The 20124-nt window shown below is 54.1% G+C and overlaps 1 protein-coding gene and 1 long non-coding RNA gene across 6 annotated transcripts in view; one reads left to right on the plus strand and one right to left on the minus strand.

The window, feature by feature from the left end:
- The first annotated feature begins 41 nt into the window (after window positions 1-41).
- Window positions 42-20124, plus strand: part of OLFML2A (olfactomedin like 2A) — a 28915-nt gene continuing 8832 nt past the window's right edge. For 3 of the 5 annotated variants that reach the window (XM_036114586.2, XM_036114585.2, XM_078061749.1), the window contains exons 1-5: window positions 42-253; window positions 8173-8436; window positions 15113-15220; window positions 16675-16884; window positions 19017-19266. In XM_036114586.2, coding sequence (XP_035970479.1) covers window positions 146-253; window positions 8173-8436; window positions 15113-15220; window positions 16675-16884; window positions 19017-19266 — 940 coding nt within the window. In that variant the 5' untranslated portion in view covers window positions 42-145. Of the gene's footprint in view, window positions 254-8172; window positions 8437-12645; window positions 12711-15112; window positions 15221-16674; window positions 16885-19016; window positions 19267-20124 lie in introns of those variants that run through there. The other 2 variants (XM_078061748.1, XM_078061750.1) reach the window with 2 other exon arrangements.
- The window catches only part of LOC144380073 (uncharacterized), a 31985-nt gene continuing 18760 nt past the window's right edge, over window positions 6900-20124 (minus strand). The window contains exons 3-5 of the long non-coding RNA XR_013443841.1: window positions 16195-16241; window positions 13705-13753; window positions 6900-7508 (exon numbers count right to left, since the gene is read on the minus strand). This is a non-coding gene — a long non-coding RNA (uncharacterized LOC144380073). The remainder of the gene's footprint in view (window positions 7509-13704; window positions 13754-16194; window positions 16242-20124) is intronic.

Consider the following 20124-nt stretch of genomic DNA (forward strand, 5'->3'; position numbering starts at 1 on the left):
AGCTCCGCCCCCGGCGGCGCGGGAGGGGGCGCGGGGCGGGGGGCGCGCCGCGCGGGCTTTGCTGGCTGCGCACCGAGCTCGCAGTGCCGCCCGCGCTTCCCAGCGTCCGCACGCGGCTGTGTGTGCCCACCGTGCCCATCCCGCCATGGCCGCGGCCGCCCTCCTGTCCCGGCCCCTACCCCTGCTCCTGCTGTCGCCGCTGCTGCTGCTGCTGCTGCTGCCGCGCGCCGGCCGGGTGCGCGCTGACAGTAAGGTACGGTGCGGCCCTCCGACCGGGGCTCAGCTCCGCGGGGAGCCGGGCGCGAGGGGGCGCTGTGGCTGGGGTGCGGACCAAGGAGGGTGTCGGGGCCAGGAGCGGAGGACCAGGAGAGGGGAGACCCGACGGGCTCAGCACGGAAGCCACTTGGGCCACGACCCAGGGAGAGGGGGAAGAAGCGCTGGGGATGGTAGGAGTACTTGGGACCTGGGGGTCTCAGGAAAGGGCTCTGGGACCCAGTTCAGTGCGGGGAGGAGATCGGCACTAAAACGCAGGGCCGGGAAGAGGGGAGCCTGGGAGTTTGGAAGGGGCGCAGACAAGAGATGCAGTCCCCAGCCTAGGGATTCCCAGGAGCGCTGGGCAAGGGCAGCCTGGAAATGTGGCTCAAAGTTTCCATGGGAGGCTGACCGACGTCGGGCAGACGCCTGGGTAACTGCTACCCAGGGACTCCCAGGTTTGCAGCAGACCCTGAGCCAAGGCTTTCCGGCCATGCTGGGGAGCCAGAGTGAACCTAGTGGGCTGGTCACTCGCCTGGCCTCTGGTAGTCCTGCCAGGAATCTAATGCACCCTCTGGAGGACACCGTGTTTCCAGAAGGGACCTGAAGTCTTCTCAGTTGTGGCTAAAAGGATCTGCTGCGCTGTCAAGCTGACCTGAGTTCAAATCCCCCTCCACCTCTCAGCTGGGTGATCTTGGGCTTTCACCTCTGCCAGTCTCCGTTTCCTCATTTCTGGGAATAACAATAGTTCCCACTTCCTACAGTTGGTGATCTTTTTCGAGGTCGGGCCTGTAAAATGTTTAGCGCCGCACCTGGTACCTAGTAGGTGCCCAATAAATCATGCTGTGATTACAGAATCTTACTAGGGGAACCTGAAAGAGCCAGTGAGAGCAGGGCCCCCTTGAGGGTGTTCTGGAAATGACCCAGTTAGGACAAGGATGGGACTGGGAATGAATGAGGGAAGAAGGTAAGGCCCTGCTCACTCCTTCATGGAGTGACTTTTCTTGATGTCGCTCCAGCCTCTTTCCTGGGTAGAAGGTGAGGCTGCACTGTCCAGAGGCAAGGTAGAGGGCAGAAGCCGCTAGCCACACAGTAAGTGTATGAGCACTGGGCACCAGCAGTCCCTCATCCTGAAGATCCCGCTCCGGGGATGAAAGCAAGTGAATTGCAGTCCTGACCATGTGCTCCAAAGACAAGAAGGGAAGGAGTATCATCCCTACCTTACAGACGGGAAACTAGAGTATATAGAGACGTGGCTAGCTTGTGAATCAAAAAACCTGGGTTCTGCCCCTTTGTTACTCTTTGGTTGTGTGACCTTGGGCGAGTCACTGCCTGCCTCCAGGCTTCAGTTTCCCCATCTGAAAAACAATGTCTGCCAACTTCCTCTCCATGCAGGGCCTTCTTGGATTCCCTGACCTGGCTCAGGTGGGGGGACAGTGAGCCAAAAACCCCACATAACCTGATCAGCGCTTTGCCCCTCCCATCTCTCTGGCTGGGAGGAATATTTGGTCCTGGGCATCCTCTGAGCCATGCATGTAGAGCTTGTGGGGGAGGGCTAGCACTCAAAACAAAGCAAAGACAAAGAAAACTGAACACCCTGTTTATGTAGTGAGTCAGCCAAACACTTGCTAGGTTGTGTGTGTGTGTGTGTGTGTGTGTGTGTGTGTGTGTGTTTCGTTGTCCCAGGGCAAGCCGGGGCTGGTGGGGTAGGGAGGCGTACTCTAGAGCCTGGAGGATGAAGCAGCTGGGGGACAGAGCACAGCCCTCCCTCAGACACCTCCCACCCCACACCACTTCAGCCAGCTGGGAAAAATAAAAATCAAGTGATGGGTGAATTTACTCCGCATTCCTCAGCACAGCCGGTCTCCTGCTGGCTCTGCGGGGAGAGCTGTTTTCATAATCACCCTCTCCCTCCCCCATAACCATCCTTCCTCTTCAAGCCTGTCCGATTTGAGGGAGGGAGAGGGGGAGAGCCCTTCGAGGGCCAGCCTGGGACTTGAAGTCTACCTATTTAGAGCCCTAAAGGGTTAAGTTGGCCCTCTCCTTAGGCTTCCTGCTCCGGGGAGGTCCAGTACCCCCTCCTGCCCCATACTTTCTGGGGCGCAGGGGCAGCTCAACCCCAGTACTCACCACAGAACTCTGTGGTCTCGGGCAGCTCCTCACTCAGCGTGTTTTCATTCCATGTTTATGGCAAGGTCTCTCTCTCCTAAACAGGAGTTTTCATCTAGGGAAGTGCTTTGTCCAGCATGGGAGTGGGAGAGGGAGTTCACAGCTTCCCTGGCATCTCTGAGGGGCTGCCCAGCTCGGAGTTTGGGATGGACAGACAGGTAACCACATGAAACCCAGGCGTGGCACCAGAGACCTCTGGGAACCTGCATTCTGCTCTATGTCCTTGGAATGTGGCTGAGAATTCCCCATTGCTACCTCAGTTTCCCCATCTGTGAAAGGTGCCTCACTTCCTCCATGCATCCAGATGTGGAAAGGGGGTCTTTGGTCATCCCCGCCACTGACCAGGGGCCCAAGGACAGAGGGAAGGCCAAGGCCTGTGGGAACTGGGCCAGGGGGAGCAGGGGGGCTGAAGGCAGGCAGGCAGCCTTGTCGCAGGCTGCATCGGATGTTCTAGGCCAGGCTGGTCCCAGGGGCTTAGGTGTTGCTGCGTCTCTGCTCTGGGAGTTTCCGCCTGTGGGTGTAATTGAAAACAGGCTCAGGGCAGACAGGGAATACAAGTGATCAAGTCCTTCTGTACACAAAGAGCATGGGACCACGCCAGGCCCCACAGGGTCTCTCTATAGGGAAACGCTTGTCCCAACATTCCCGTTGGCTGGGGCACCTAGAACAAAGTACTGAGAGACATCCTGTGTGCCAAGCCCCATGCCCAGCACTTAAATCCAGAATCTTACACAACCCTGCTGCTGGTCCCCCCAGGACCAGGCTTGAACACTGAAGGTCAAAAGAGTCAGATGGAGGAGTTTGGAGAATCCTGGAGTTCCAGGGTGCTCAGCTTTCAGTGGGCATCCAAATGGCCTGGGGTACCTGAGAGTCTTGAGTGAAGAAGTGTGGACTAAGGCCAGCGCGTCTGCATTTTCCAAGTGCATTCCAGGTAATTCCCAAGGCACATCCCCCAGTGAGAACTCACGGAGGTACAGAGAGCCATGGAGGTTTGTGGACCAAGAGAGTCACAGATCATCAAAGAGGAGCTTCTGGAAGATTAAACCGGCGGAGAGGAGTCTGCTGTGTTCCCAGAAGCAGTTAATGGGGTCTGAACTCAGGGCTGTGGTCATGGAATGGAGAGTCGGAGAGAGAGCTGGGAGATATTCAGGATAAAGAATTGGAAGAACATGACTGATGGCTTGTCTGGTGTAAAAAGGGAGGCTCAGAGACCTGGGGTGGGTGGGAGGGTAGGTAGACATCAGGTGAGAAATGATGCCGGGTCCAGTTTTGGATGGCTTCAGTGTGGGGGTCCTGTGCCATCCAGGGAGGTGTCGAGCTGGCAATGGGCTCTGGGGGACATCTTTGCCTGCAGGAGGACCTGGAAACGTGCTTTCAGGGAGTCTGGACTGGCCAGGAGAGAAGAGGGAAGACTCCACCTCAAGGTGGCACAATTTGAATCTGCTCATTTCTAGAACATTTCACAGCTTGAAACCCCCCTCCCCCACTGTGGCCAGACTTATCCATCTTTCTTCAGAAAAATCTCAAGTATGCCCTCTTGCCATCTCATTGTGGGGATTTCCTTGCAAGTACCTAGGGATATTTTTAAGCACGAACCACCCACACTTCTGGGGTCTTTGGCAGCAGTGTGTGCTGAGTGAGGCTGTAGAGAGAGGTGCGGGGGGAGGCCTGAGGCAGGGACAGCCCTCGTGCCCAGGGCAGAGGGGGCCAGGCCCTCTACTGCCCCCCTGCGACCCAACCCAGGGCCCCCTTCTCGGTCGCAGTTCGGCTGCTGTTGGAGAAGCCCTCACCTGGTGAGGATGGGTGGCCATGGGAGGAAGAGCAAGTAAACCAAAACCTGGAGTCAGGCTGTTCATAGTGACCCTGGGCAAGCCTCCAGTCTTGCTGATGCTCAGAGTTCTCCCCTTTAAGACGGGGTTGTGACGCGAGGAGAGAGAGGTAGAAAACGCCGCGCCGACGTGAGGGAGGGTTGCGGGAGGGTTGGGCGGCCACCTGGACAGCAAGTACCACCTAAAGAGCCGTGACTCTGTGCCACGTTTGGTGACAGCTGCTCTGCACGCGTGGACTCATTTCAGCCTCAGGTCGGGCGTATGAGGCAAAGACTGTTGTCCTCCCCGTTCTGCAGTGGAGGGTGCGGAGACTCAGAGGGGTCAAGGCCACGCAGGGGAATGGAGGAGCTGGGGTTTGAGTCTGGGCTTGGTTCCCCACCACGGTGCTCTGCGGCCTCCAATCAAGCACCACGGGCTCCAGTAATCACCGGAGGAAGGGCCTCGCCTAGGCTCCTGGCAGCCGGGGCTTGGCGCCGAGGCCCTCTTCCGCCTCCTGGCCGGCGTCAGGGCCTTGGCTGCCCCCGTCAGGACGTAGCACCTCATCTGAGGAGAGAAGGAATGTTGCAGTCTGATATGGAGGCTGCTGCTGGTGGGGGCGGACGCCGGGACGATGAGTGGGTCCCCAGGAGGAGGCCTCTGTGGCCTGGCCACACAGAACACAACCGCATCTACCCGCTGGGGAGTGCGTGGGGGTGACTAGAGGTCCACAGCAGAGCGGGGAAGGGGGCCCAGGAGTCTCGAAGAGAAAGCAGGCTTGAGGCACTGCCCGAGATCTTAGGAATGTGTGGGACCCCTAGGCTGGCTGTCAGCGTTCACAGGCAGGGGCGGATTGCCCCGCGGTGCCCCGAGTACAGTCCACCCACAGAAGGCCCAGGACAAAGCTTCCACCCATAGCTTCCTCCTTCCCCACCTCCTCATCCCCCAGGGGACTGGAAATCTATCCACACCAGGCTCTGATCCCCTTGAACAAGTCATTTGATGGCTCCAGGGCTCAGTTGTCTCGTCTGTAGGACACTGCTGAGAGTATCTACCACTGCATCCCCATGGAGAAATGAACACATAAACAACCCCCTTTCAGGATCATTGTTAGTAATAATAACGGCTACAATGTACAGACTACGCTGTGGGCTCCTGGCACTGGACGGAGCGTATTCCTGGTATCCTGTCTCTCAGTCCTCACACAGTCCTTTGTTGGGTAGACACTAGTAGTACCCTCATTTTACAGATGAGGAAACTGAGGCACAGAGAGATTAAGGGCACACAGCTGTAGATGGCCCATGGCTGTGTGCCTAAGCACTGCCCACACTTCCCCAGCACTCGTGAGTTCTCAGTAGCTGTCTCCTCCTGGGCTCTGTGCCCCCGGCTTGCCTCCTCCACCCACCATCTATCCACAAAGCCTCCCAAGTGAGCTTCCCAGAATGCAGATCTGACCCTGGCTCTCCCCTGCCTAAAACCCTTCCATGACTCCCCAGGAAGAAGCCAAGATCCTCAGCCAGCTTTCAGGGTCCTCCAGGAGCTGGTCTCTGCCACCCCAGGGTCCCGCAAGCACCAGCCAGAGTGAACCTTCTCCAAGTGCCAGGCCTTTGCTCATCTTTACATATCTGGTTTGCTCACCCTGGAATGCCCTTCTCCTTAGAGATGTCCCCCGAGGGGTCCCTCCCTGAGCAGTTGGCACGGATGTCTTCCTCTGTGCTCTCAGACAGAGCCCATCCTGCTAGCTTCTCCTCTAGCAGAGAAGCTCAGGAATGTGCTTCAGTCTATTTCTCCTACACCTCCAGCTGTCACCCAGGGTCTGACAGAGGCCAAAGGCTCAAACAGGTGTCTGACAGCTCAGAACAGAAATGGAGTACCTATGGCCCTTCCCCAGAGGGCTCTGGGACGCTCGCGGGCGTTGGGGTTGGCAGAAAGCCCAACAGAGCCACGAACTCACCTGAGTCCTGGTGGCTTCAGTGAGAGCTGAGTAGCCGTGAGGGCTGGGGTGTTTGTTGCTGGAGCCACAAAGAGCTGTGTCCCAAGAGCCTGGAGCCCAGGGTGGGCTGGGTGAGACAGCTCGGGGAGTGGCGGGGAAAGGTTGAGTGGCCCACCATCTCACAGCTACTAACTCAGGTGGCAGACGCCATGTGCTTAGCCCTGTGCTCCAGCATGTCTGCAAAATGCAGGCTCAGTGATCCAACAAATATTTACAGAGCATCTACTATGGGCCAGGCAGGCACCAGTTTGTGGTATAGGAGAGAACTAGACAAAGTTCCTGTCTCTAATGGTTCCTTCAGTAGAGTAAGGGAAAAAATAAGCAAGCACAAATACAATACTTCGGATGGTAAGAGGTATAATAAAAAGCCACTAGATAAGGGGACAGAGTAAGGGGAAGTGGGTAGTTGGGAAAGACTTCTCAGAGGAAAGTAACATGACGGAATGAACCAAGGGAACATCGGGGATAAGGGTTTCAGGATGAGGGTACCACATCTGCAAAGGCCCTGAGGCTGGAGTGGAGTGACCCAAAGAAAGGAAAGAGTGGCAAGAGAAAGGGTTGTGGGGAGGCTGTCAGTTCACATAGGCCTTGAAGGCCACGGTAAGGACGCTGGAGGTAACTAGCCCCTCCATACACAGGTATTATGAAAGGGTGTGATGCACATGGAAACTGGGCTATAGTAGGTGTCCAATGAAAGGTCTTCACTCATGTCTTTTATTATGGTGATAAACTGCACATACATTTACCATTTTAACCATTTTGAAGTTTACAATCCAGTGGCTCTTAGTACATTCACAGTGTTGTGCAACCATCACCACTACTAAGTTCCAGAACATTTTCATCACTCCCAAAGGAAACCCCATGCCCATGAAACAGTCACTGCCCATTTTCCGCCTCTCAAGTCCTGGCAACCACGAATCTGTCTGTGGATGCGCCTCTTCTGGATATTAATAAATGGAATCATACAACATGTGGCCTTTTGTGTCTGGCTTCTATCACTTAGCATCATGTTGTCAAGGTTCAGCCCGTGTTGTAGCAGGTGTCAGTACTCCATTCCTTTTTATGGCTCAATAATATTCCATCGTATGAAGATACCAACTTTTGTTGATCTATCAGTTGATGGACATTTGGGTTGGTTCCACTTTGAGACTGTCGTGAATCGTGCTGTTGTGAATATTCATATACAAGTCTTTGTTTGAATACCTATCTTCGGTTCTTTGGAGAAGTAATCTTTGGAGAATAATTCTACCAAGCAGTAGAATTATTAGGTCCTATGGTAATTGGTAATTCTATGGGTTTTAAAAATTTTTTTTTAAGATTTTATTTATTTAGTTGAGAGAGAGAGAGAGCACGAGTGGAGGGCAGAGGGAGAGGGAGAAGCAGACTCCCCACTGAGCAGGGAGCCAGATGAGGAGCCCGATCCCAGGACCCTGGGATCATGACCTGAGCCAAAAGCAGACACTTAACCAACTGAGCCACCCAGGCATCCCTAAGACTTTTTTCTGGAAATTTTTTAAGTAGCCTCCACACCCAACGTGGGGCTTGAACTCCCAACCCTGAGATCAGGAGTCGGATCCTCTATAAACTGAGCCAGCCAGGTGCCCTGCAATGTTTTTAAAGTAATCTCTGCACCCAATGTGGGACTCGAACTCACAACTCCAAGATCAAGAGTTGTACACTCTACTGATTGAGCCAGCCAGGCCCCCCAATTCCATGTTTAACGTCCTGAGCAACAGCCAAACTGTTTTTCAAGGTGGCCATTAATATTTTAAGGTATTATCATCTTAAGGCTACTGTACTCTATTTCCTCCAAAGGGCTGCTAGCTCCTCAGCCACCTGTAGCCGTCCCACAAAGGCCAGGGGCACTGGATTCTGCTACCTGTCCCCTCTGGCTCCTCCTCTCCTCTCCTCCCCCCAGCCCTGGCCTTCGGCTCACCGGAGCCCCTCTTGCAGGTGTTTGGTGACATGGACCAGGTGCGGATGACCTCGGAGGGCTCCGACTGCCGCTGCAAGTGCATCATGCGGCCACTGAGCAAGGACGCTTGCAGCCGAGTGCGCAGCGGGCAGGCCCGGGTGGAGGACTACTACACTGTGGAGACGGTGAGCTCGGGGACCGACTGCCGCTGCTCCTGCACGGCGCCACCCTCCTCGCTCAACCCCTGCGAGAACGAGTGGAAGATGGAGAAGCTCAAGAAGCAGGCACCCGAGCTCCTCAAGGTAGGCTTTCGGAGGGGAGGGGAGGGAGGGAGCACCTCCTGGACAGGATTCTAGCAGGGGCTGGTGCCAGGCTGTCCTTCCAGTGGAAAACCCACACTCTGGGGAGGTGCTGTTGTTATCCCATTTCACAGGTGGGGAAACAGAGGCTCCCTGAGGGGAAGCCACTCTTGCTCAAGACCATTCTCCAGTAAGTGGTGGCGGCGGCATTCTTTGGCTAGCTTACCCTGTGCTCTAGCGTATCTGCGAAATGCAGGCTTGTTTATGTTCAGAGAGCACCTACCACCAGCCAGGTAGGCACTAGTTTGGGGGATATTGGAGGGAACTAGACAAAGTCCATGCCTTCCGTAGAGTATGGGAGACAGAAAATAAGCAAACACGGATATAACATTTCATTGTCTAGTTCAGTGTTCTGTATTTTACCCAAACCTGTTCATCTGTCAGCACCTGAATAAAGTTTTTTACATTTTAAATTTTGTAGCATTTTATTGTTTTTAATGTAATAAGAACATGTCCCATATTCAAGCACCACCTGCATGCCAGATGTTGTGCTAAGCTCTTTTGACATTTTCCTCTAAATTCTTTTTTTATTTTTATTTTCTTTTTTAAGATTTTATTTATTTATTTGACAGAGAGAGACACAGCGAGAGAGGGAACACAAGCAGGGGGAGTGGGAGAGGGAGAAGCAGGCTTCCCCGCGGAGCAGGGAGCCCAATGCCAAGCTCGATCCCAGGACCCTGGGATCATGACCTGAGCCGAAGGCAGGCGCTTAACGACTGAGCCTCCCATGTGCCCCTTTTTCCTCTAAATTCTTAAACGATTCTGTGAAATATGGGATCACTGTTCTCATTTTATAGGCAAGAAAACTGAGGTTTGGAGAAGTTAGGTAACTGGCCCAAACTCTCACCTAATGGCATGTAGCCTCGGGTCTATACCATACTTTTATATGTATTTTATGCTTACCTTCCCCCCCAGCCACCAACATAGGCAGATCAGAAAGAAGCACCACCTCTGGGGAGCACAGGCCCATGCCAGGGTCTACCCCCAGGACTCATGCTTGAATAGGCATGTGCAGCCTACATCACGGTCCCCACAGCGAGCCAGGCACCTTTGTGCCATTCATAACACGCCCAACTCAGTGCTTGGTGGGGCTGGGATTTGAACCACGTCCTGCTGTATCCAAAGCCTGTAATCTAAACCACCTTTATTCTCCTTTCTTTCTGTAATGGACTAGATAATTTTGGTGTCTTTTGAGAGTATCCTTTTCTCTTATAATTTCTTCCAAACATCTGAACATCTGTTTTGCCTTTTTTGGTATCAAGCACTGTGAAATTGACTGAGATGTTACCCTACTTGTAAGCTAACAAGTTGGCAGCCAATTTCATGGATGCTGGCAGAAGACACAAGCTCCTGGGTCAGAGACAAAGGACTTTATTACTCACAGCAGCCAGAGTATCTACATTTTCTTGAACTGATTCTCCCAGCTCCAGTTCCCCCGGGGTGACGCAGTGAAGACCACATAGCTCCCGCACACACACTAGGGTATTTTTCAGGAGTGGAGCCCCAAGCTTAGAGAATCCAAATTTTTTACAATGGGCACTGAGCATGCCTTCCCTACTCTGGAGGGAAACACTCTCTCTGTGTTCCAGGGCTGTTGCCTATACAAAATATGTCCTAGAACAAAGACAGTCAATGCCTCTGCTTGCAAGACATGCAGAAAAGCAAGAGACCCATGAAAAATTGTCTTCAACATTTGGCTAAAAATGTTTTCTTTATTTTTTTTTTTTTAAGATTTTCTGTATTTATTTGAGAGAGAGAGAGCCCAAGTTGGGGGGGCGGGGGCAGAGGGAGAAGGAGAAGCAGACTTCCCACTGAGCAGGGAGCCCGATGCGGAGCTCGATCCCAGGACCCCGGGATCATGACCCGAGCCAAAAGCAGACACTTAACCAACTGAGCCACCCAGGCACCCCTAGGGGTTTTTTTTGAAATTTTTAAAGTAGGCTCCACACCCAACGTGGGGCTTGAACTCCCAACCCTGAGATCAGGAGTTGGATCCTCTACCAACTGAGCCAGGCCAGGTGCCCTGAAATATTTTTAAAGTAATCTCTGCACCCAATGTGGGACTCAAACTCACAACTCCAAGATCAAGAGTTGTACACTCTACTGATTGAGCCAGCCAGACCCTCCAATTCTATGTTTAACGTCCTGAGGAACAGCCAACTGAGCAGGGAGCCTGACCACACGGGGCCCAATCCCAGGACCCCCAGATCAAGACCTGAGCTGAAGACAGACACTTAACTGACTGAGCCACCCAGGCACCCCTAAAAATGTCTTCTTTCAATTTAACTTCAGCTTTAGTTTTGTAACAACTAAATGCATACCAAAACTCTCAAAGTTGGCATAGGGCTGAATTTTAGGCCAAGTTGCCTCTTAACTTGTCAGTCCCTGGACCTCACTGTCTCTGTGGGGCCTCGCTAGGGCCCTGCAAACTCCAGGCACTGAGCTCATAGGTCAGTCTTCAGTTATAGGAACAAATCCAACTTCTGCTCAAAGTCCACCTCGCAATCACTAAATTGTAGGCATACTTTACAGGAGGATACACAAAAGCTTTTCATACTTTCTGGCTCATTTAATCCTTGCCACAATCCTTTGGCAAGGGAACTTAGGGTCCCAGCTTTACTTGTGGAGGAATCTGAGGCCCAGAGAGGGATGGTGACTTGCCTAAGTTCTCACAGCAAGAAACTGGCAGCACTAAGATTTGCACTCAGGAATTCTCTGTTATGTTCCCTTGCCCATGGAACAGGTCCCTAGGCAGCTCTCAGCCTGGAGCCCATTGTCCCTTAGGTCTTTTCAATGTACGGCAGCCATGGTGGTTTTCACTCAGCCTTATCGGACTGGAGTGGGGTAGTGGAGGGACTGACTCAGCAGGCGGTGGTGTAGGAGGAAGAGAAGATACCGCGGGGGTAGGTATCTGGGAGGTAACTCAGAGAACCCCCAGAGGAGAAGGGGGCAGAGGCAGTATGAGACAGGGCTCAGGCCCCTCCCATTACATGTGGCTCCTCCTCCCTCAGCAGGAGGCTCTCTCTGGGCAGCCCCCCAGGAGAGGAGATTAAGGGAAGCCCGTGGAGGAGGGGGAGCAGGGCACACCCATGCTATACCCTCCCCTTGTGTCTACCGCAGCCCTTTCCCTCAAGCTAAGAACTCCAGCTGTGATTTGGCCTTAGTTGCATGACTCTTGAGTAGGAGGGAGAGGATTCTAGATCCCCTTTTGGGGGGAGGTCGGTGGCAGGTACATGCTTTTCATCTCTTTACTCCTTTTCCTTCTGGACATGAACTAGACATGGCCCCACCCTTGAGGAATCCCCGGTCACCTGGGGACACAGCTCCTGACTCCAACGGTTGGTCATTAGTGCTGGGCCAAGGGATGTCTCAGGGACTGTGGGAACCCAGAGGAGGAGGTAATATTAGAGCTGGGCTTTGAGGGATGGGTAGGAGTCCCTCAGGCAGAGAAGAAAGGAGGGCATTGTGGGTGAGAGCAAGTGGAGTGGATATGGCCCAGGATAGCTCCCTGCCCTCTCTCTGCTCCAGCCCCACTAGCCACCTGTCAGTTCCTCTAACACAGGGCTTCTCAACCTATCTGTGGTGAAAGACTAATTTTTAAAAAACAAGAACCAGTACTTTTGGAAAATGCCATAAAAATGAATTATTAGGAAAATGAAACAAAAGCAGACATGCAAAATACAAGTCCAGGGTTTTACTGTTAGAGTCAACAGACAAAAATTTCTCTGTTGGGCGCCGGGGTGGTTCAATCGGTTAAACGTCTGCCTTCAGCTCAGGTCATGATCCCGGGGTCCTGGGATTGAGCCCCGCATCGGGCTCCCTGCTCAGTGGGGAGTCTGCTTCTCCTTCTCCCCCTTCCCCCTGCTTGTGCTCTCTCTCTCACTCTCTCAAATAAATAAATAAAAATCCTTTAAAAAATTTTCTCTGTCAAAGGGTTCTGAAAGTTTATAAAAGTCTACTCTCACTTTTTGCAATTATTTTATCACAGATGAGTAACAAGTAGCTTGGACCGGTGCTGGTCTGCGGACCGCACTTTGAGTAGCATGGCCCAAACACACCATGTCTCTTCTCACCTCCAGCTCTTTGCACAAGCTTCCCTTGGCCTGGGATGCCCTTCTCCTGCCATCTTTGCCTAATTTGTGTTCTTCCTGCAGAGCTCAGCTCCAACAGACTCCTTCCTGGCATACTTTACTAATCCACATCTGCTCCTCAACAAGGTCAGCGCTCTGTCATTAATGATCTGGGCACCTCTCTGTCACTCTGTTCTTTCACAGCCTGTGAAGGACCATGAAGGCTTGTGTCTATCTTACTCCTCACTGTCCTTAGTGCCTGGCCCAGAGAAAACATTTGCTGAGCTCAAAGAGGATGCAGGGGCAGACCATGGGGGGCTCGAATGCCAGGCTTAGGAGGTGCAAAGCCACACATGAGCAGTGGGGAGCCATGAAAGTTATCTAGCAAGGGAGAGACCCAGGGTCAAACCTGTGCTTTGGAAAGCCAGTTTTGGTGGCCACGAAGGCAGCAGAGTGAAGCTGGGAGGATCCCCTTTAGCCCCCTGGAATAGTATCATTACTGCTGAGATTCATGGACCCCTTGCTGTGTACCTGCTCTGTGCTGAGCCCTGTTCACACACTACTATGGCCTCATTTCACAGAGAAGGAAGCCGAAGCACGTAAGAGTCTATGTGCATGGTTCTCACACTGTGCTCCCCAGAGCCCGAGGGGTACTGAGCAAGTCTTCAGAGTCTGAGCAAGGTTCCAGGGGAGCAGACAAGACTCAAGGTCCAATCCCTGCTTCCCTAAGACTTCTCCACTCCCTTTTTCCATTTTAGAGATTAATGTCTACTCCAAGAAAGGCTCTCTGGCTTAAAACAGCTCGAACACCCCTGGGAGAGTGGGAGTCAAACTGTTTTGGAAATAGCTGACCAGGGCCAGACAGGAGCGCTGGCCTGCTCAAACCCTGAGAAATGCTGCAGGGCTCGGAGTGGGGCCATGCGAGAGGGTGGGCTGGAGGAACTGCCCTTCTCAAGAAGCCGGGGGAAGCTGATTTCCCAGCCAGCCTCTTGTGCCGCGGCTTCCCTGACCCTCACCGGCATCTTGGCCCTCGGGAGAGAAGATCATATCCTGATTACACGCAGGGGAGAGCGGAAGGGGAGGGGCAGCTGCAAGGAGGAGCTGGGGGCTGGGCCAGGACGACCCAGCATCTGCCACTGACCTGTTTCTTGTGCAAGCTCCTCCCCTTCTCTTGGCCTCAGTTTCCCCATCTGAACACAAGAAGGAATGGTAAAGCATGTTAGGAAAGAGGTTTTGGTTTATACCAATCTGGGTTCTGCTGCCAGCCCCACCATCTAACAACTGGGTGGCTTTGGACAAGTCACTTCACCTAAGCTGCACTTTCCCATTCTGTGTGTAAGATGAAGGTAAAAGTTGTCCGGACCTTGTCAGGGCGCCTGGCTGGCTCAGTGGGTAAGAGCACGTGACTCTTGATCTTGGGATTGTGAGTTCGAGCCCCACATTAGGCATAGAGATTACTTTAAAAAAATAGTTGTCCCAACCTTGTTTTTGTTTGGGTCCCCAGGTGCGGACTCTGAGGCAAGTGATTAGTGTTGCAGTGACTTATTATGAAAATGTTCTCAAGAATCGAGCCCCGCGTCGGGCTCCCTGATCGGCAGGAAGCCTGCTTCTCCCTCTCCCACTCCCCCTGCTTGTGTTCCCTGTCTTGCTGTGTGTCTCTCTGTCAAATAAATAAATTTTTAAAAATTTTTTTAAAAAAAGTTCCCAAGAGAAGCTGGTACCAAAATGAAAGAAGTGGAGGTGGGAGGAGAAGGAAGCCCAATAGGATGTGATCTCAGGCCAAGCGTCAGCATCAGCCCCAGGGGACGTGGAGTGTGAATGACAGCTCAGTTGTCCCCACTGCGGCTAGGGAGCTGGGCCTTTGGATGCCTGCACCTGTCAGGCATTGCCGAAGGACTGCCCCAGGAGGACATACTCTCCCAGGCAGTTTGGGGACACAGCATCTCTTGGAAGAGAGTCACAGATGCAGGCTGTTAAGAAGGAGCCACATGGGGCGCCTGGGTGGCTCAGTCGGTTAAGCGTCTTGCCTTCGGCTCAGGTCATGATCCTAGGGTCCTGGGATCGAGTCCCGCATCAGGCTCCCTGCTCAGCAGGGAGCTTGCTTCTCCCTCTGCCTGCCGCTCCCCCTGCTTGTGCGTGCTCTCTCTCTCTCTTCTCTCTGTCTCTCTCTGTCAAATGAATAGGCAAAATCTTTAAAAAAATAAATAAAAATAAAGGCACATGGAAACCAGGTATGGGCACAAGAAACAAGAAGGAGGGATCCCAGGGCATGCAGACTGATCTCCTTTAGTGTCCACTACACACCTCGTGGGGTTGTCACGAGGACAAAGTGAAACAGCTCATTACAGCCCTTCACACAGGGCCTGCCGTGTCGTAAGTGCTCAAAAGATGGAATCTGTGGCTTTTCCCACAATGAGTACTAGCAAGCTGGGTCTAGTGGGTGCCGAGGGCCCACGCAGGCCATTGCAAGTGGTGGGGCTCCTTTTGCAGCCTTTGTGCCTGATCCTGTGCTCTGCCCTTGCCCTGACCCCTCACCCTTTCCCGGGCAGCTCCAGTCCATGGTGGATCTCCTGGAGGGCACCTTGTACAGCATGGACCTGATGAAAGTGCACGCCTATGTCCACAAGGTGGCCTCCCAGATGAACATGCTGGAAGAGGTAAGGGCAGAGCTCTGCCCAGGAGCCAGGCTGGGTCAACACTGGGAGCCAGGGGCTGTGTCGGAAGGGGCCTGGGCCATTCTGCCTTACACTGGTGGCTGCTGAAAACTGGAGTCCAGCAGGGAGCTGGGAGAGGGAGATGGGTCCGGACTTTGGAAAAAGGGTCTCACTGGGGCTCATGGGCCTACAGAAGGCTGGAAGGCTGGGTGGAGAAACTGAGGCACCAGCTGATTGTCTGAAAGGGATGTGGAGGGGGCTGGCAGGAACCTGCAGTGGCCCTCAGTTCACCAAGACCAGGACTCACACATGGCACAACTCCAAGGCCACCGGTCACATAAAATGCCACATAAAAGTGCAGGACTGGCCAAGCTCACTGGGGCAGGGCTTAAGACAGCATGGCTGGCCCAGGCCCCACTTGCAGTGGAGGCTGAGGGGCCGAGCATCTTCTGGTCAGTGCAGATGTGCTAGAGGGCTAGGCAGGTGGCCAGGACTGCCCCCTGAGGGCAGCGACAGAGTTGGGCAATCATGGGGGTCCAGGCTGCAGGTTCAAGGTTTGCTGGCACGCGTCTCTGCTAGCACGGGCCCGGCCTCCGCCTGTTTCCTGCATCCGGCCCCTGCTAGGCTGCTGGGAGCCTGGGGACATGCAGCTTCCAGGAGCGGGGTGTGGGGGCTTCCTTTCCCAGCTTCCTTTCCGGAGGGAGGGGGCACCTGGGCATCCTGTGCCCCAGGGTGGGAGATTAACCCCTTACTCTCCCCAAAGTTGGGGTCACAGTGGCTTTAATTATCCGAAAGTGTTTGGTGTGTATCTCCTCGGTGTAAGGCCCTTGCCAGCATGGGAGTAAGGTTACCGTTGGACTTCTACCGTGCACCAGTATTTTCTGTGCACCTAGCAGATGCCGGGCTCTCCGGTCGCTAGCTCTGCAGTTACCCCCCTTTGACCCTTCCTCCTGTAATCTTAGGAAATGTTAACTCACGTCATGTAAGCAAGAGCCAGACGATCTGGAGAGTATGTCTGCAGCGGCTGGAACAAATCAGAAATGATTTCCGTAGCCACAAAGAAATGATTTTTTAATTATCTTCTGTTTTGCATTATCTGTGCTTTGCTTCTGTTCACTAAATGATAACTCTAAAAAAAAAAAAAAATAGGCTTATTGCTAACTCTGGGTGGAGGTGGAGAAAACAGCCTCCCTTGGGAGGAACTGACTCCCTCTGCCCAAAGGAACAACATCACTCATTCACTTTTTAGTAATCAGTAATCATTACGTGGTCTCTTGGCAGCACGCTTTATCCACCCGTGGCTGCGGGTGCTACCACGCAGCACCTGTCCCCTTGGGCCCCGCTCAGGAGCCCGGGCCATGAAGCCTGACGGCAGAAGCTGGGGTGTCCCCCTCCAGGGGGATGGGGGGGTGGCTGTCAGAGGAGGCTAGAAAGACCTTGGAGTCCTGCCCCCACAGAACGTCAAGCTGAACCTGAGCCGGGAGAACGAGGTAGTGAAGGAGAGCATGCGCCACCTGAGCGAGCAGCTGCAGCGCTATGAGAATCACTCGGCCATCATGATGGGCATCAAGAAGGAGCTCTCCAGCCTGGGCCTCCAGCTGCTGCAGAAGGACGCAGCCCCGGTCTCGGCCGCTGCCCCAGCACCCGGCCCTGCCAGCAAGGCTCAGGTGAGGCCGTGGCCCTGGTGATGGGGCCAGAAGGTGGGTGGGCTTGGGAACACAGTCTGCCAGGACCTCAGTCCCGAGGGCCAGCTGGGTGGGGGTTTGGGGTCATAGGACAGGGCTGAGGGCTAGCACAGCTGGAGAGTCCCTGACAGGGTGGAGGAGCGAGCACCGTTGACAGAGGTAAGCTGGGAGCAGATGTGGGGATCCAGCTGAGGGCTCTGTTTGCTGAGGAAGGCATCTGGCGGTGTTCTCATTGCCATTCCCAAACTAGCAGAGACAAAACTGTAGAGATGACCCTCCCTGCCTGGCCCTGAGAAACCAGGTTGGCTTCAGCGAAACCACTTCGAGCCTCCCCTAGTGTGGTTGGGCCCCTGGCTGGGTCCTGCCTGCTCAGGGGCAGGTGGGCAATGCCTTGGGGACCCTGCAGACTAGCTCCACTTCATCAACCCAATCTGGGGTGGAGAATTCCTGCAGCATAACACCCAGACATTCTGTGTTCAAGCTCAGCACAGAGTGAGCAGGTACACCAGGCAGAGCCACCCAAGATCTATAATACACCTTTATGCACATTTGTAAAAGGTCCTCCTCTCGACAAATTGCCTAAAAGGCTGTCCCTCTGGGCCAATGCAGAGAAGCCCCCCATAGGTGGGCAAATTGGACAGAGGCTCCTTCCTATGATAGATACACCCTAGGGGGTGTGGCTTGGCAAATGGGAGTACAGACTGGATTTCAATGTCATTTGTGCCCCTTAGGCCAGTCACCCTCAGGCAGGACACAGCCGCTCCATTCCCCACAGCAGCCTTGCGGTTTAGAGTGGGGGATCCTGACAGCCTCTAAATCTGATTTCTAAAGTCTAAATCTGACTTGCTCACAGACATGATCTCAGTTAATCCCACAGCCACCTGCAAGGGAGGGACAATCATTGCGCGTTGGGCAGATGAGGAAGCATAGAGTGAGGCCCCCCGTGGGGAGAGGGTGGCCGCGCCGGGACTGGAACCTGCATCTGCGTGACTGACAAGCCCGGGCTCTTCCTCTCCCACCTCCTGGCCCCCCGTGCTGACATTGTGCTGACATTGTGCCCATCTGTGTCTGCGGCCGGGACCGCCTCGTTGCTGATAAAGCGTGGAGGAAGCCTGGGGCCTGTGGCCCAGGGCAGGCTTCCTGCTCGTTCCCGTGTCAAGTCCACAGGCGCGAATGAATGCTGTTTGGGCCACAGCACGGCAGGTCTAGAGACTGCCCTTGCTGTATCTCCTGGAGATTCTGCTCGACAGTGGGTGATGTCACGGGGCCTTTGTTCTTGTGCCAAGCCAGCATCAGAGGCCTTTAAGAGGAAGTGAGAATAAAATCTACAGAACGTTAGAAACTGCATGCTTGGGGGCGCCTGGGTGGCTCAGTCGTTCAGCATCTGCCTTCGGCTCAGGTCATGATCCCAGGGTCCTGGGATCGAGCCCCGCATCGGGCTCCCTGCTCGGCGGGAAGCCTGCTCCTCCCTCTCCCACTCCCCCTGCTTGTGTTCCCTCTCTCGCTGTGTCTCTCTCTATCAAATAAATAAATAAAATCTTTAAAAAAAGAAAGAAAGAAAGAAACTGCATGCGCTAAGGGCAATGGCCTCAGTGGCCAACCGTCCAAGTTGGCCTGAGACTGAAGGGTTTCCCGGGACGCAGGACTGTCAGTGCGGAAACTGGGAAAGTTCCAGGCACACTGAGATGGATTGATCACCCTGCCTTGGAGCCTGAGAACCTCGCCCCTGCCCACAAAAAAAGACCCATGAGCGAGAGAGAGACAGGGATGGGAAGCTGACCTCCTGAGCAGCTACCTCCTTAGGGAATTAACCATTATAATCTACCCCCGGGGATGAGTATGCAGGGGTTTGGAAATGGAACAGGAACTTAACCTATCAGGTTGGGCTTCAAGCCTGCAGGGGAGCTGGAGAGCTGAGTGGGGAAACTGAGGCACGCCCCAGTCATGGATGTAGCCACTATGGGAGGAAAGCTGTGAGTTCACGAGCACCTGAGACCGAGGGCCTAGAGCAACGTGACCACTTCCAGCCCCCCCCCCCTCGAAGCTGAGCCTCCATGACCTCCCGCAACACCCCTTCCCCCGCCCCTAAGTCTGAGATTTCCCTTCTCTCTCAGGACACAGCTGGAGGGAAAGGCAAAGACAACAACAAATACGGCAACGTTCAGAAGACCTTTGCAGACAGGGGCCTCACAAAACCTCCTAAGGAGAAGCTGCTGAAGGTGGAGAAGCTGAGGAAGGAGGGCGGCAAGAGCAGATTCCCCCAACCCACAGCCAAGCCCCGGACCCTGACCCAGCACCAGGCCATAATCCGAGGCATCACCTACTACAAGGCGGGCGGGAAGGAGGTGACCGAGGCCGTGGCCGGTGAGTTGGCGGAGGACTGGACCCCAGCGGAGTGGGGGCTTGCTGCTGGATGGCTGCATCCCAAGCAAGGATCACCTGCGGGGATCCAGTGTCTTCTCTACAAACTGCCCCAGATTTCAGCTCTGCTGGTTACCTGTTGGTGCCCTTGGCTCATCCACACAATGAGATAGTACCCCTCGTGGGGTTGTTGGGGATGAAATGATTGAATCAACACAAAGGGCCACTCGGTTCCTCTCCAGTATTTTCAGCTATCTCTGCCCTTACCGGACTTTTCCTTCTTCATTCAAAGATTTGCTGAAGGTCCACTATGTACGTGCCATATCTCCCAGAGACTCTGCCTAACATAGACTTCACAGTCCAGTGGGAAAAAACATACCCATGACCAGGCAGCGGCCACAGGTGGGGTGGGAATCCCCAGGGGCTGGAGCCAGGCCAGGGTTCTGGGACGTGTTATGGGGCCTTCAGAGCACCTCTTATTTCCAGAGTAGCCTTGCAATGGATGGCCTCCCACTTCTTATTTTCCCAAAGAAGAGCCCACAGAGTCCTATATTTTTCCTGCAATCCATGGGGGATCACACTGAAGGGCAACCAAGTAATTAACCAAAAAAAAAAAACCCACAAGAGACAAAAGTCCCTGGAGTACCCAAATTTCTAGGCCGTCCCCACTGGTGTGGCTCCTGATTCTTCCTCTGAGGCCCTCCCCAGACACCTGCTCTCCTCTCATGCCCCAGAGAGGTGTCCCAAGCCTGCTCCCCCACCCTGGATCCTGCTGACCACCTCCTTCAGTGAGGCCCTCTGCCCACCCCATGTCCAAGGGGCCAGGAGGTGGAATTCAAGAGCCCCCCCTAAATTCTTGGC

The sequence above is a fragment of the Halichoerus grypus genome, chromosome 14, assembly GCF_964656455.1.
Source record: "Halichoerus grypus chromosome 14, mHalGry1.hap1.1, whole genome shotgun sequence".
Taxonomy (NCBI): domain Eukaryota; kingdom Metazoa; phylum Chordata; class Mammalia; order Carnivora; family Phocidae; genus Halichoerus; species Halichoerus grypus.